Source organism: Lathamus discolor, chromosome 4, assembly GCF_037157495.1.
Source record: "Lathamus discolor isolate bLatDis1 chromosome 4, bLatDis1.hap1, whole genome shotgun sequence".
NCBI classification, from domain to species: Eukaryota; Metazoa; Chordata; class Aves; order Psittaciformes; family Psittacidae; genus Lathamus; species Lathamus discolor.
Genome location: NC_088887.1, coordinates 114,496,002 through 114,508,788, shown reverse-complemented (window position 1 = coordinate 114,508,788; position 12,787 = coordinate 114,496,002). Strand labels below are relative to the sequence as shown.

The window sequence follows — 12,787 nt, the reverse complement described above, 5'->3', positions numbered from 1 at the left end:
CAAACAGAAATATTCAAGTTTTTGCTGTTTCTTAGATATTTGTTGTATATTTTACAGTGGAACAGAAAGATATATCTACTGGAATTTTAGCGTGGGTTTTGTTTTATTTTTATAGAATCACGGAATAGTTGGTGTTGGAGAGGACCTTAAGATCATCTAGTTTCAACCCCCCTGCCATGGACAGGGACACCTCACACTAAACCATGTCACCCAAGGCTTTGTCCAACCTGGCCTTGAACACTGCCAGAGATGGAGCATTCACAACTTCCCTGGGCAACCCATTCCAGTGCCTCACCAGCCTCACAGGAAAAAACTTCTTCCTTATATCCAATCTAAACTTCCCCTGTTCAAGTTTTAACCCATTACCTCTTGTCCTATCACTACAGTCTCTAATGAAGAGTCCCTCTTTGGCATCCTTCTAGGCCCCCTTCAGATACTGGAAGGCTGCTATGAGGTCTCCATGTAGCCTTCTCTTCTCCAGGCAGAACAGCCCCAACTTCCTCAGCCCATCTTCATACAGGAGGTGCTCCAGTGGATCACTCCCTAGATCTGTAATGTGAGCCTCAAGAGAAGCATACCATTTGCAAACATCTCTATCACAAATAGTTTGTTACAAGACTACTAGCTTACCTAAAATCAGGAATGTAGATAATTATTGATTTTTTATAAGAAAATATGATTATATATTTATGATAGTCCTCAAGATTGAGGTACAGTATCAGTTTTCATTCCATGTGTATGCAGGACAATGTGGTAGAAGATAGTATCTGAGAAAAGAGGTGGAAGATGTAAGCTACTCCAGAGAATACTCCAGAACCTAGGAGTATTGAAAACTGTTTTCTTTCTTCTTTCAGTCAACAATTGTTTTGGTGAGAGGGAAGGAACTGACGTTGATTGATAGACTTTTTTGCAGGAACCTGTCATCTTGTCACACCAGTGTCTTTATATGATATGAAAAGTACCTCTTCTCCTGTCCTAAGTGCTTGGTTCCCCTGCTGCACTAACATTTACTTCATGTGCCAGTTCAAGACAGTTTTGTGATAATGATATTTAAAATAGTTTTTATGAAATCTGAATCATGGTGTGGTTTTTTTACAGGGCTAGTAGCAGTTATTTGATCTCACCGCACTTTCTCCCCTAGCATTTTCAGTATTCTGAGATCTCTTTGAGTTCATTTTCAGTTATGTCAGTACTGTTGATGTTGGTAAATACTCAGTCGGAGAGCACAGGAAAGTTTGTGTCCACTTCTATTCATCCTACCTAATTTAGGCTTTTATTTGATATGCTCAATTTGTAGCTTTAAACAGAAGAGTATCCAGAGAATAACTCCGACTTTACTGAATTTAGAGAAGAGGGCCTGCGGTTAGATCACATTAATTTATATCAAATTATGCATACCCTAAGAACCAATTTGGAGAAAGAGTAATATTATGTAAGATACCGTTTAACCTAAAACTTCAGTGAAGTGGTCTGTAAATATTACAGGCAGAAAAATTTTACACAGAAACAAATTCTTAACATGATGATTTAACAATTTCTTAACCCACAGTTAAGACAAAGCAGGCTGCACGTTCCTGCATCTCCTCTAGTCAGTTGTTTAAACACTATTGCTTTCTCTCCAGCTCAAAGTTCCCCCACCATTGACCTCAGTCAATAATTATCTGAGTTCTCTTTTTTTAATAACCGGTTTTTCCTTTAGTCCATGCAACAAATGGATATTGCATTATGAAAGAAAGAGAAATGCATATTTTAAGATCAAAGTCCAAACTCACCTGCCAAAACTTTAAGTGGATTTTTAAAAGCAGGGACCAAACATGTAAGGGCTTTGAAGTACAGAAGAAATTGAAATAGAAGCATTGACTAATTGCATTTCATGCTTTTGGTGCTTGATACCATGTATTAATTCCCCTAAGAATATCCCTTTGCCATGTGGTGCAGCAGAACTGGTAGGGAACATCACATGGCTATTTTTTCAGATTTAACATGTGCAAAATATAATTAGTATATTAATATGCCATATAAGCAGTGGTGCATTGCATTTCAAAATGGGAGAGATATATCAAAAGGGCTGAGTTATACTTTTTTCCACTCTCATCAGGCTTTAATACCTGTGTAGTCCTAACACCAATATTTGGAGAATCAGTTTTTCACAACTTCTTTATACAAATAAACTTCCATGAAAAAGCTGGGGACTATCTACTGTGTTGTACATTGCATTCACATGAGACATGGTGTGCCCTGTAAATAAATGAGACCTATTGAGCTACCTACAGCTGTGCTTCTGGCTTTCTAGAACCAGCATTTCACTACTTCAGTTACATTTCCACCCCTACTACTGTCCACTTGTGTAACCCTGGGAAAGTATCCTTTCCTTTCTGACCACTTCCCCATTGGATCCTCAGCAGACTTCAGTTACTGGATGATAGGGTCTCCAGGACACCTCACTTTGTCTCTCACTACGTGTTTGTACAGTGCTTAATACATGTGCTTAATACATCAGTGTAGTGTTAAGTTTGTAAAGATGCATTGCAAGTAAAACCAAAAGAATCTGACCAACCAAGAGATAATAAGCATTCAATCCTAGTGTGTGAATAAATGGTTGTTCATTCTTTTTTCCTTCCAAGAAAGCTGTAATTAGGTATTACTTCAGATACTAGTAGGGTTGGTCAAGCATTCAGCTAGCTAAATACATCAGTGAATCACACTTTTCAACGAGTGGTGACTACAGATAGATAGATTAGTTATCTGAGCTGTACTTAATCTAAGAATTAAAGCAACAGCATTTAAACATGAGATAATGCAGGCACACACACACACAAAGAGATAGATACTTATATGAATTTTACAACTGAAAGAGTAGGCTTTGAGTTAGCACAAACTGATATACCCTTGATCAAAATTAACAAAGCCACTTTATTCAAGTGAGGATATGACCTCAGATGTGCATATTTTGCAGCCAGGTCTTTCTAGATTTTATTTTTTACTAATAAAAGTCCTAGTGCAATTATAAAAGGTCAGCATAGTACTCATTGTTCTTATTTCCCTATGAACCCCTTGGTTTTTAAGGTTTGCCATTTTGGGGGGGATACATTTTGCAGGAGTGCTCTATTGTCCATGACCTTTTTCTCAGCGGAAAAGTAATCCAGATATAATATGAATAACTTATGAAATAAGCAACTTCACAGAAAAGGTCAAAATGTGGAATAAATGCAAGTAGGTCTCAGCATGAATAATGGTAAGCTGAATAGAGGTCTTTGAATGGTACATTAGTGACATCTCCTGTTAAGGAAAATAGGGCCCCATGAGAACTACCTTACTTGAGTAAGTCACCTAGATACATTAAAAAGGTACAGCACTGCATTTTTCCAGTTATTCCCTGCAAATACCTGGTCCCTGAAGAAAGAGACTAGTCAAATTCCTAGCTCAGGTCTATACCTTCTTTGAGATTATGAGTGCAGGTATCAGAAATATGGACTAAGAACCACCAAAGATCATTTACAGGGGGTTTATGCCTGAAAAGGAAGGACATAAGAATATCAAAATTGTTTACTAGAAACCTGTTTCTATTCAAGAAACAAAATTGAATCCACTTCCTTCTTTTTTTTTCATATAAGATTTTTCAGATGAATGAAAGATTCCCTTTAGTGTTCTGTTACTTCCTATTCATTACGCTGATAGGAAATCTCGTGGCTCTCAGTTGCAAAGGACCAGGAAAGGAATGTTTCTCACAAAACTTCCTAACTGCTGTGGTCACAGCTTTCCAGATATTCTAGTGACATAGCAGAGGTTGAGCTTTCCTTGAATTCTCTGAAATGTTCATCTTTTCTGACTTTAGTGAAATCTTCTTGTGCCAGTACACAGCAATTCAATGAGCTTCAGGTAATACTGTGATATTCTGAGTCTTGCCATTTTGGAGAAGTAAACATTGCTTGGCTCTGAGGTTAGGCTGCAAATCCCACTGGTTTAAAAAGGGCCTGATGATCAGACAAAAAACATAAATGGCAAAATGACTCTCCACAGGATAACAAGTACAAGCATCTGGACCTTCCCAGTTGCCTATATTAATCCTTCATTCGGTTCCTTGTTGGCAGGTTGGTTACTGGAAGGACATGGAGCACGAAGAAGCAGCAGAAAAGGTCAAAACCGAGGGAAATGAGTCATCCATTCTCCTGACAGGATTAGAGGGAAACACATTATATCACCTAACAGTGAGGGCGTACAATGCTGCAGGGTATGGACCACCTAGCACTGCTGTGCAGGCAGCGACCAAGAAGTCCCGTAAGTGATCTCAGTACCTTTGCTCAAAGGGAGAAGTCAGGGATCAGTCTCTGCCCTCTTCAGTTCTCCTTTAATAAGAGTGAATAATAATCAGGAATGATTCATGGCTTTCCTTTGATATTTAGACATGAATTCAAATGACTTTGCATTCATAAAAAAGCTTATATTAATGGAAAACAAGTCATTTTTCACAAAGAAGGGAGAGCAAAGAGTTCAAGTCCATAAGCTCCACAGAGTTTATGGGATGGGCAGAGTAGATGCACCACAATCTATTAAATGACAATTATGATACCAAAAAAAAAAAAAAAATCATTAAGTATTCTTGCTAGAGCTGGGACCTTCCTAACACAACGAGTTGTAAATGTAATGAAAGATTACATTTAAATTATATGTTACATGTATGTTACATTAATAGGTAGTTTATTTTGATTTTCAAGAAACTACCTATAAAATGTATTTATGTACATACTATTTTTTCTCCTCAGCTCCCAGCCAAGCACCAGGCAATGTTATGTGGATACAGGATGGCTCTCATGTTTCTCTTGGGTGGGAGCCAGTCAAATCTCTAGCTAATGAATCTGATGTAAAGGGATACAAGGTCAGTGCTTCCCTCCCTTGCTCACCTTTCTCTCTTCCAAAAAATTCCTCTTTGTTGGCTTTTTACCACTTTCTTGTTTCACTCTGTAAATAAAGTAGGTTATACAGATTTTTTGCAATCAGTTTTAACCATGAAAAGCAATAAATAAAATTGAAAAGAGCAAATTGTCCCAACATTTTCTGTGTTGTGATTTTCAACTAGTGATTATAAACTGAGTAAACCCTGAGAGGATCAGATCATCATATCTGACTCAGAAGTGGCTATTAATATGACCAGCCTGCAATGAAATTCCTACTAACACTTCAATTTAACTGTGTTTGCAGTAGGATTTAGAGAAATGCAGCAGAATAAGGCATATTAAAATGACATTAACATTTATATTTTTATAGAGCAGAAACACAAATAATTCAGTTTGTTTTGTGATCATGTTGATGGTGTTCAACAATTGGATGGCAACATCTGGCATTTAAAGTTTTGAAGTTTTAAAGAGTAAAATCCAGATTAGCTCTTAAATATCAAATAATAACAATGGAATTCGCTTCCATCTTTTAAATCAAAGCATAATGATTTTGAAGTTTTTTGGGGGGTGAGGGGTTGAAGAATATATACAATCATTTCTATAGACTACAATTTGACATTCCCTCTGATACATCAGGAAATATCAACAAAAAAGTATAAAATTGTTCAAATAAAACAGAAGCTGCTCTAACCTTTATCAGAATAGTTGAGATTCTGAAAAAGTTATGAATAGTTGAGATTCTGAAAAGTTGACTGCTTTGGATTTTTTACACCACTCTGACCTTATCAATATTGCCTGGGAACAGAAACTTATACAGAACCAAAAAGACAGGTATATACTCACTTGCTTTTCTCCCATGTGCTATAAGCTTGCACTGAGTTTCACAGGAGATGCAGGGACAGATCTGAGCTAATCTCAGTTAACTTAGCCAAGGTAAACACAGTAAGGACATTATTTAGGGCATTTTCTTTACATTATAGTTGGATTCTTAAGCTAAAACTACAAATACCTACTTGAGCTTGGGGATAAGAATTTGAATCGGAACCCAAAATGCATTTTGAAGACATTTTTTAGAAAACCATGTGAAACACCTAATGTTGAACAGGGCAGATGGTATATCTTTGGTCTGGGTCATAATCCATGTCCTTTCACATTCATTAATTGATAATATACTTTACTATTAATGTTTTGAAATCACTGAGGAGAGGGAAGACAGCAGATGGCTGTTGTAACGTCCAGAAACTTTAATGATAAATCATGAAGCAGTTCACATTTCATTGTCTGTGCTATCTACACAAAATGTCTGGGATATAACTCGAAAGAGCATTATAACCATCTACTTTATTGACATAGGTATTATTTAGGCAAGAAGGCCAGAGCAACAGTCAAGTTATAGAAACACAGAAAACCTCTGCAGTGGTGCTTCTTCCTGATGCTGGTGTGTACATCATTGAGGTCTGTGCTGTCAGTGAAGGAGGAGATGGGACTGCGAGTCCCCAGATCAGAGTTCCATCTCTTGCAGGTAAGGCTACATTTATATTAGGAAGAGTGGTGATTATAGCAGTGCTCATTAACTCTATTATTCTCTACCTGAAAAAAAAACCAACAACCACCCAAAAAATCAAAAAACATTCTCACAATTCTCTAGCCATTAGATGAAACCATTAATCAGTCTTCAGCTCTATGCTGAAACAAAATCATCTAGTGCCATTTCAAATGCTCAAGAGTATCTGAGGCATTCATGTGGGGCTGATAAACAAAGCAGAGGATTTACAGGAAACTTTTCTCTTTCTAGGATAACATCTACAAACCTAACAGAGCTGTAGATGTCTGCATGTGTACTAGGTGTCTCAAATAGCATTGTAGTCAGCTGAGATGTAATTCATACAGATCGACAGTGGAGCCTAGACAGCAATTCAGCTGATCTTCTGAATTTAAATAGTTGGACATAGGCACATAAGGACACCCTAAGGTATCCCAAACATTCACACAGAACTCACAGATACTATGTGGGACTTAGAGGATATACACATCATTCTGGACCACTAGTCAGAGGCCAGAGGTGTACTATTTAACACAGCTAAACTGGCATGCATTTAGGTAGCTGAACCCCATATATGTGCCTGTTTTAGAATAAGCTGAATTTCTCTATAGGTTCCACTGACCCAGTTGAGTAGATATTAATTTATTAAATTATTAATGTATTATTATGATGTTAATTATAATGTCTAGCTTCTATTTCCTCAGTTACTGCAATATACTGAAAGAATTTAAAGTATCAATATTACACAGGTAAGAAAGGGATGGAAGGACTAGTGGCAAGAACCAGAAAATAACATTGTCTTTGCCTAAACATAGTGAGACACCTTAACTCTAACTTTCTGCTAACACTTTAAAATTCTACCAAACATTGCTTTTCAGGGGTCCTTAAGGACCGCTATTGAAAAAGTATGAGCCTGAAACTTCAATCTTCACCCAAATTTCAGCTCTACTGTAGTCACAAACTAGATGCAGTGCTATCATCAGAATGCAGAAGGCACCTCCATGGAATATGGAGTTTCATGGTTTCATGTATCTTTTGAGCCATAATTCTAGGATGTAAAACCTTTCATTCCCTCTAACCTGGTATTTTTTATTAGATTATGCACAACAGATCAGTTCCACTTAGAACAACTGTTGTCCAAAGAAACCCAGTCTGGTTCCCTTCCCATCCTGCAGTCTGTTGCCAGCACCAGCCCATAGCACAGTTACCATTAGCATGGCTTTATAAAGGACTGCTATGATCTAATAATGTCACTTGGCTGAGCAAAAGACCACCTTTTCCTCTGGATAAACATCAAGATCAAGGGCTAGCTTTGATTCCTTGTTCGAGGAAGATTTGTGTTTGTTACTCAGGGCATCTTATGCAGTCTAATACTTTTTGAGGATTAAGGCATAAAATCACATACCGTTTTGGAACTTCCTATTCATTGTTCCTTTGCTTTTAATTTTAGGAGGGAAAGTAACAAGTGCTCAATCCACCCTACATGTGTTGTCTACTTCCTCATCCTCTGTAACACTGATTTTGGCACTGATGGTTCCTTCAGCTTCATGGTGAAGACTGCAGATTTTGTTGTTGTTGTTATTTTTTTGCTTTACCTTGATGACACCAAGGGATGGAGTTTTACGTTCGTGGAGTAACTGGAAACACAAGCTAATGCTTAAAGACCCATAGAAAAGCCTGTGGTGCACTTAGATGAGCATTGGAAACATGGTCAATAATTCATCAGGTTTTTTTCTCTTCTTTATTTGTAAAAGTCCCCTGGGGAGGGGACACTTCTTGGCCCAAAAATATGCAGATTGTATGTAATAAACTTTTGTAAGCAAAGGTAACTTCTGTCAAAGGTACTTTACTTTTTTAATACGCTCTATTTTGGTGACCCCAGTCATGTATCATTAAGTGTTTAAATAGTGGTGTCTAGTACAGTACATCTGTTTGGTTTGGAAAAAAATCCTTTTTAAAATATAGAACAAAGTTTGATACAGCTTTGTCAAATACTTTTCTTGCATCCCCTATGGCTGGTAGTTCCTAATGATTAGAGAAAATTATAGTTTAGATACACAGCCCACTGCAAAAGTAGAGAGAATTTGTTGATTATCTATTTAATAAAAATTATGTATAGTTATGTATTTAATTAATAAAAAGAATCTCAATAAAATATTAGGCAGCACACCCAGAAAGTAGCAAAATGGAGCAGAAAAGCCATTTATTTTATTGCAAGGTAAATGGAAAATTATTAAACAGAAACAGTCTGTTTTTTATCAAATCCCACATGATTTGATGTCAAATGAATCAAATATTTATTTTCAATAGCCAATAAAAATTCATAATGCATATGACAATGAAAACACTGGGAATTTAAACATTAGGGTGCTAAGTACACAAATAAAGCAATGCAAGGAGATAAACCTACTTTTTCCAACCACTTCTCAGTTGTAACTTTTTGTTTTCCTCTGGGTCCATTTTTAGTAACATTCTGTGCTTTATGTATTTGATAATCAAGTTGAAGTATGTATGAAAGCGTATTATGGAAAGAATATTAACGTTGTTTGAAATGTAATCTTTCACATACATACAGACTCCAGTAGGATATATTTTGGAGAATGCTGTGTCTGAAAAAAATACTTGGCTAAGTGCTACTGGGCATCATTCCAGTTGTTTAGCTAATTGGCTCTATTTCTGTAGCTCACTAGATATTATTCTTGTAGTGACTTTGTGCTATCAGTTTTAATCCCCACTTTTTGCTGTACCAAACAATTTTTCACTTGGCAGTGAACAATTTTTCTACATTGGAAGACCTTTTCACGTATTGGCACCTGAATCAAAATAATCCCCAGGATATGTGGCATGTGAGTTTGTACAGCGATGGTGGTGTGCACAGTATTATGGGGGAGGGTGTTTTACCACCATGTATCTAGAGATCATGCGTAGGATGAACAATCCTTTGCCTTGGAAAATCAAGTCAAAAGAGTTCAACAAGCATGTCCTAACAGCATGGTTCTACTGGCTGTCCATCCCTCTAAATGTTTTGAAGCAAATCTATTTGGGTTGATGGGTTCTGGGTCTAAAATTCTCTAACTGTGCCCTTTCTTAGCAGCTTTAAAGTAGTAGCCAAGAAGGCAGAACTCAGATTGAGTGCTTGGTAGGTAAAAAGCTGACTGATCTTTTTTCTTTTGAGTATTTTATCAGTAAATTTTTTCAGAGATGGTTCAACTCATATCTTTATTACCCACTAATATTTTAAATAATTTTCTAAAAAATAGGTTTTAAATTTACTTAATCACCACATTGCTAGGAAAACAAAGGCAGGATAAATAGCAGAGCAAAGACTATAGATAGAGACAAAAAGAGACCTTCTACATCTCTGCTTCTGGAAAAGCCTTTGAGATCAAAGAAAGGAAGGTGAAATGTACCTTGAGCAAACTCATAGAAAATACCCACCTGCTGTCATTTGTAAAACAGCAGCATTGCTACTGTGCAAAGAACATGCAACAGCAAACCATGATTTTTCAAAGGATTAAAATAAAACAAGAATCAAGTGATGAACCAAAAAGCAAAATGGCTATTTTATAAATTAGTTAAGCATAATTTCCTCTATTTTTTTATACAGTTGCTTGCCAATGCAGTTTATTTCAGAGTATTCAAAAATGTTACAGTCACTGCTGGTGGCATTTTGGTTTAACAGCTTTCTGAATACAGTAAATGGCTATCCTTTATATGGAGAACAAAAGTCTGATAAGGAGATAGAGCTGCATCTGGACATATCCATCTCGATCTCTAGTATCAAGATACAGATAGAAAAATTGAACATAGCATCAGATAATGTAGTTGTATTACAGGGACAAAAAAAGGGGTACGTTTTATATTCAACATGAACAGAATATGTATTTTGCATCTTAAATATATTAATAAACATGTTTTAAATGTTTAAGTATCTATGTATTACCTATTTGTTACTTTGTAGAAGATGATTCCTTATCATGACATACTCTTTTTTTAGTTGTAAAGGAAAGCTCTTTCCTTCTTCATGTAAAAGATTGTAATAGTGCAGTCTAGCGTCACTGAGGAGACTGTATTTTTGTATAATTCCACAAGATCTGTTTGGAAAACAATAATTAGAAAGAAACTTTGTTTCGTAGACCAAAAGAAAGATAGTGTTATGGTCCATATCAAAATGTTAGATATATTGTATACAATCTGTATATATGCTATATATAATGGTATATACAATGTGGAAGACACAGTAATATAATAGTTCCTGTGTACTGTTCTTGTAACATTAGATCTTTTTAATAAATAATTCTCTTTTTATTGACTTTTATCTTATCTCCTGTCAGCTCCTGAATTGTATTCATAGAGGACAGGGTGACAGAAATATTTTGGATTCCAGAAGCAATAACCTTTTAATTACAAAACTTTCAAGAAGAAAAACATGTATCTGCACAGTGAATGTGGACAATGGAGCCATGAAAATTACATAATTTTTGGCGTCCTGCTAATTTCACATATGCGCTGGTTTCCCTGTGTTGATATTACTTATATAATTAAATAAAAGGAAGGTGCAAGAAGGCTGGAGGTCTCAACATGAAACTCTACCTAACAACAAATGCAAAATAAGTCTGCAAATCAGCTTCAGAGAAAAAAGCTCTTTGCATGGAAGGGAAAAAACAACAATAAAATTGTTAAAAGAACTGCTTTATAAAGAGGCCACGGAGGGCAATCCTCTATATACTGATGTAATATACAGTTTCTGGGAATTCTCTGGCATGTATGACATTCTTTCAAGTGTTACTAATACCCCATGGCTGTGAAGGTACATAAGCATGGTGTGGCCATTTCATATTCAGTTGAAATGTTTAGTTGCGTTGTCTTATATTTGAAATACTTTGTGTGACAAATCAAAACAAAAACTCTTTCAAAAATACACATAAACTTGTGGAGAAAAAGTATAATCATGGATGAGCCAATTATAACAAATATTTTTTGTTTCTTTGTTTTATTTGTGTTTTCAATAATCCCCAGTCACTTCCTTAAAGTTTTTATATTTCATAGAATCATAGAATCATAGAATAGTTAGGTTTGGAAAGGACCTTAAGATCATCTAATTCCAATTCCCCTGCCATGGGCAGGGACACCTCACAGTAGACCATATCACCCAAGGCTTCATCCAACCTGGCCTTCAACACTGCCAGGTTGCCCAGGGAGGTTGTGAGTAGGTTACCCTGCTCTTGCAGGGGGGTTGGACTAGATGATCTTTTTAGGTCCCTTCCAACCCTTGGGATTCTGTGATTCTGTGAGTGCTCCATCCCTTGCGGTGTTCAAGGCCAGGTTGGATGAAGCCTTGTGTGGGATGGTTTAGTGTGAGGTGTCCCTGTCCATGGCAGGGGGGTTGGAACTAGATGATCTTGAGGTCCTTTCCAACCCTAACTATTCTATGATTCTATGATTCTATGGAGCACTCACAACCTCCCTGGGCAACCCATTCCAGTGCCTCATCACCCTCACAAGAAAGAACTTCCTCTGTATATCCAATCTAAACTTCCCCTGTTCAAGTTTTAACCCATTACCCCTCGTCCTGTCACTACAGTCCCTAATGAATAATCCATCCCCAGCATCCCTATAGCACCCCTTCAGATACTGGAAGGCTGCTATGAGGTCCCCACGCAGCCTTCTCTTCTCCAGGCTGAACAGACCCAACACTCTCAGCCTGTCTTCATACGGGAGGTGCTCCAGTCCCCTGATCATCCTCGTGGCCCTCCTCTGCACTTGTTCCAACAGTTCCATGTCCTTTTTATGTTGAGGACGCCAGAACTGCACACAATACTCCAGGTGAGGTCTCACAAGAGCAGAGTAGAGGGGCAGGATCACCTCCTTCGACCTGCTGGTCACGCTCCTTTTGATGCAGCCCAGGATACGGTTGGCTTTCTGGGCTGCGAGCGCACACTGAAGCCGGCTCATGTTCATTTTCTCATCGACCAGCACCCCCAAGTCCTTCTCCACAGGGCTGCTCTGAATCTCTTCTCTGCCCAACCTGTAGATGTGCCTGGGATTTCCACGACCCAGGTGTAGAACCTTGCACTTGGCATGGTTGAACTTCTTAAGATTGGCATTGCCCACCTCGTAAGTGTGTCAAGGTCCCTCTGGATGGCATCCCTTCCCTCCACCATATCAACTGGACCACACAGCTTGGTGTCATCAGCAAACTTGCTGAGGGCGCACTCAATCCCACTGTCCATGTCACCAACAAAGATGTTGAATAAGACCGGTCCCAACACCGATCCCTGAGGGACACCACTCGTTACCGGTCTCCAGCCGGACATTGAGCCATTGACCACAACTCTTTGTGTGCAGC

At 37.7% G+C, this 12,787-nt stretch overlaps 1 protein-coding gene across 1 annotated transcript in view; it reads left to right on the top strand.

Moving 5' to 3' along the window:
- The window catches only part of CNTN5 (contactin 5), a 234,548-nt gene extending 226,189 nt beyond the window's left edge, over positions 1-8,359 (top strand). Inside the window, exons 19-22 of the mRNA XM_065678713.1 lie at positions 4,092-4,278; positions 4,764-4,876; positions 6,249-6,417; positions 7,889-8,359. Coding sequence (XP_065534785.1) covers positions 4,092-4,278; positions 4,764-4,876; positions 6,249-6,417; positions 7,889-7,992 — 573 coding nt within the window. The 3' untranslated portion in view covers positions 7,993-8,359. The remainder of the gene's footprint in view (positions 1-4,091; positions 4,279-4,763; positions 4,877-6,248; positions 6,418-7,888) is intronic.
- The last annotated feature ends 4,428 nt before the right edge of the window (positions 8,360-12,787 follow it).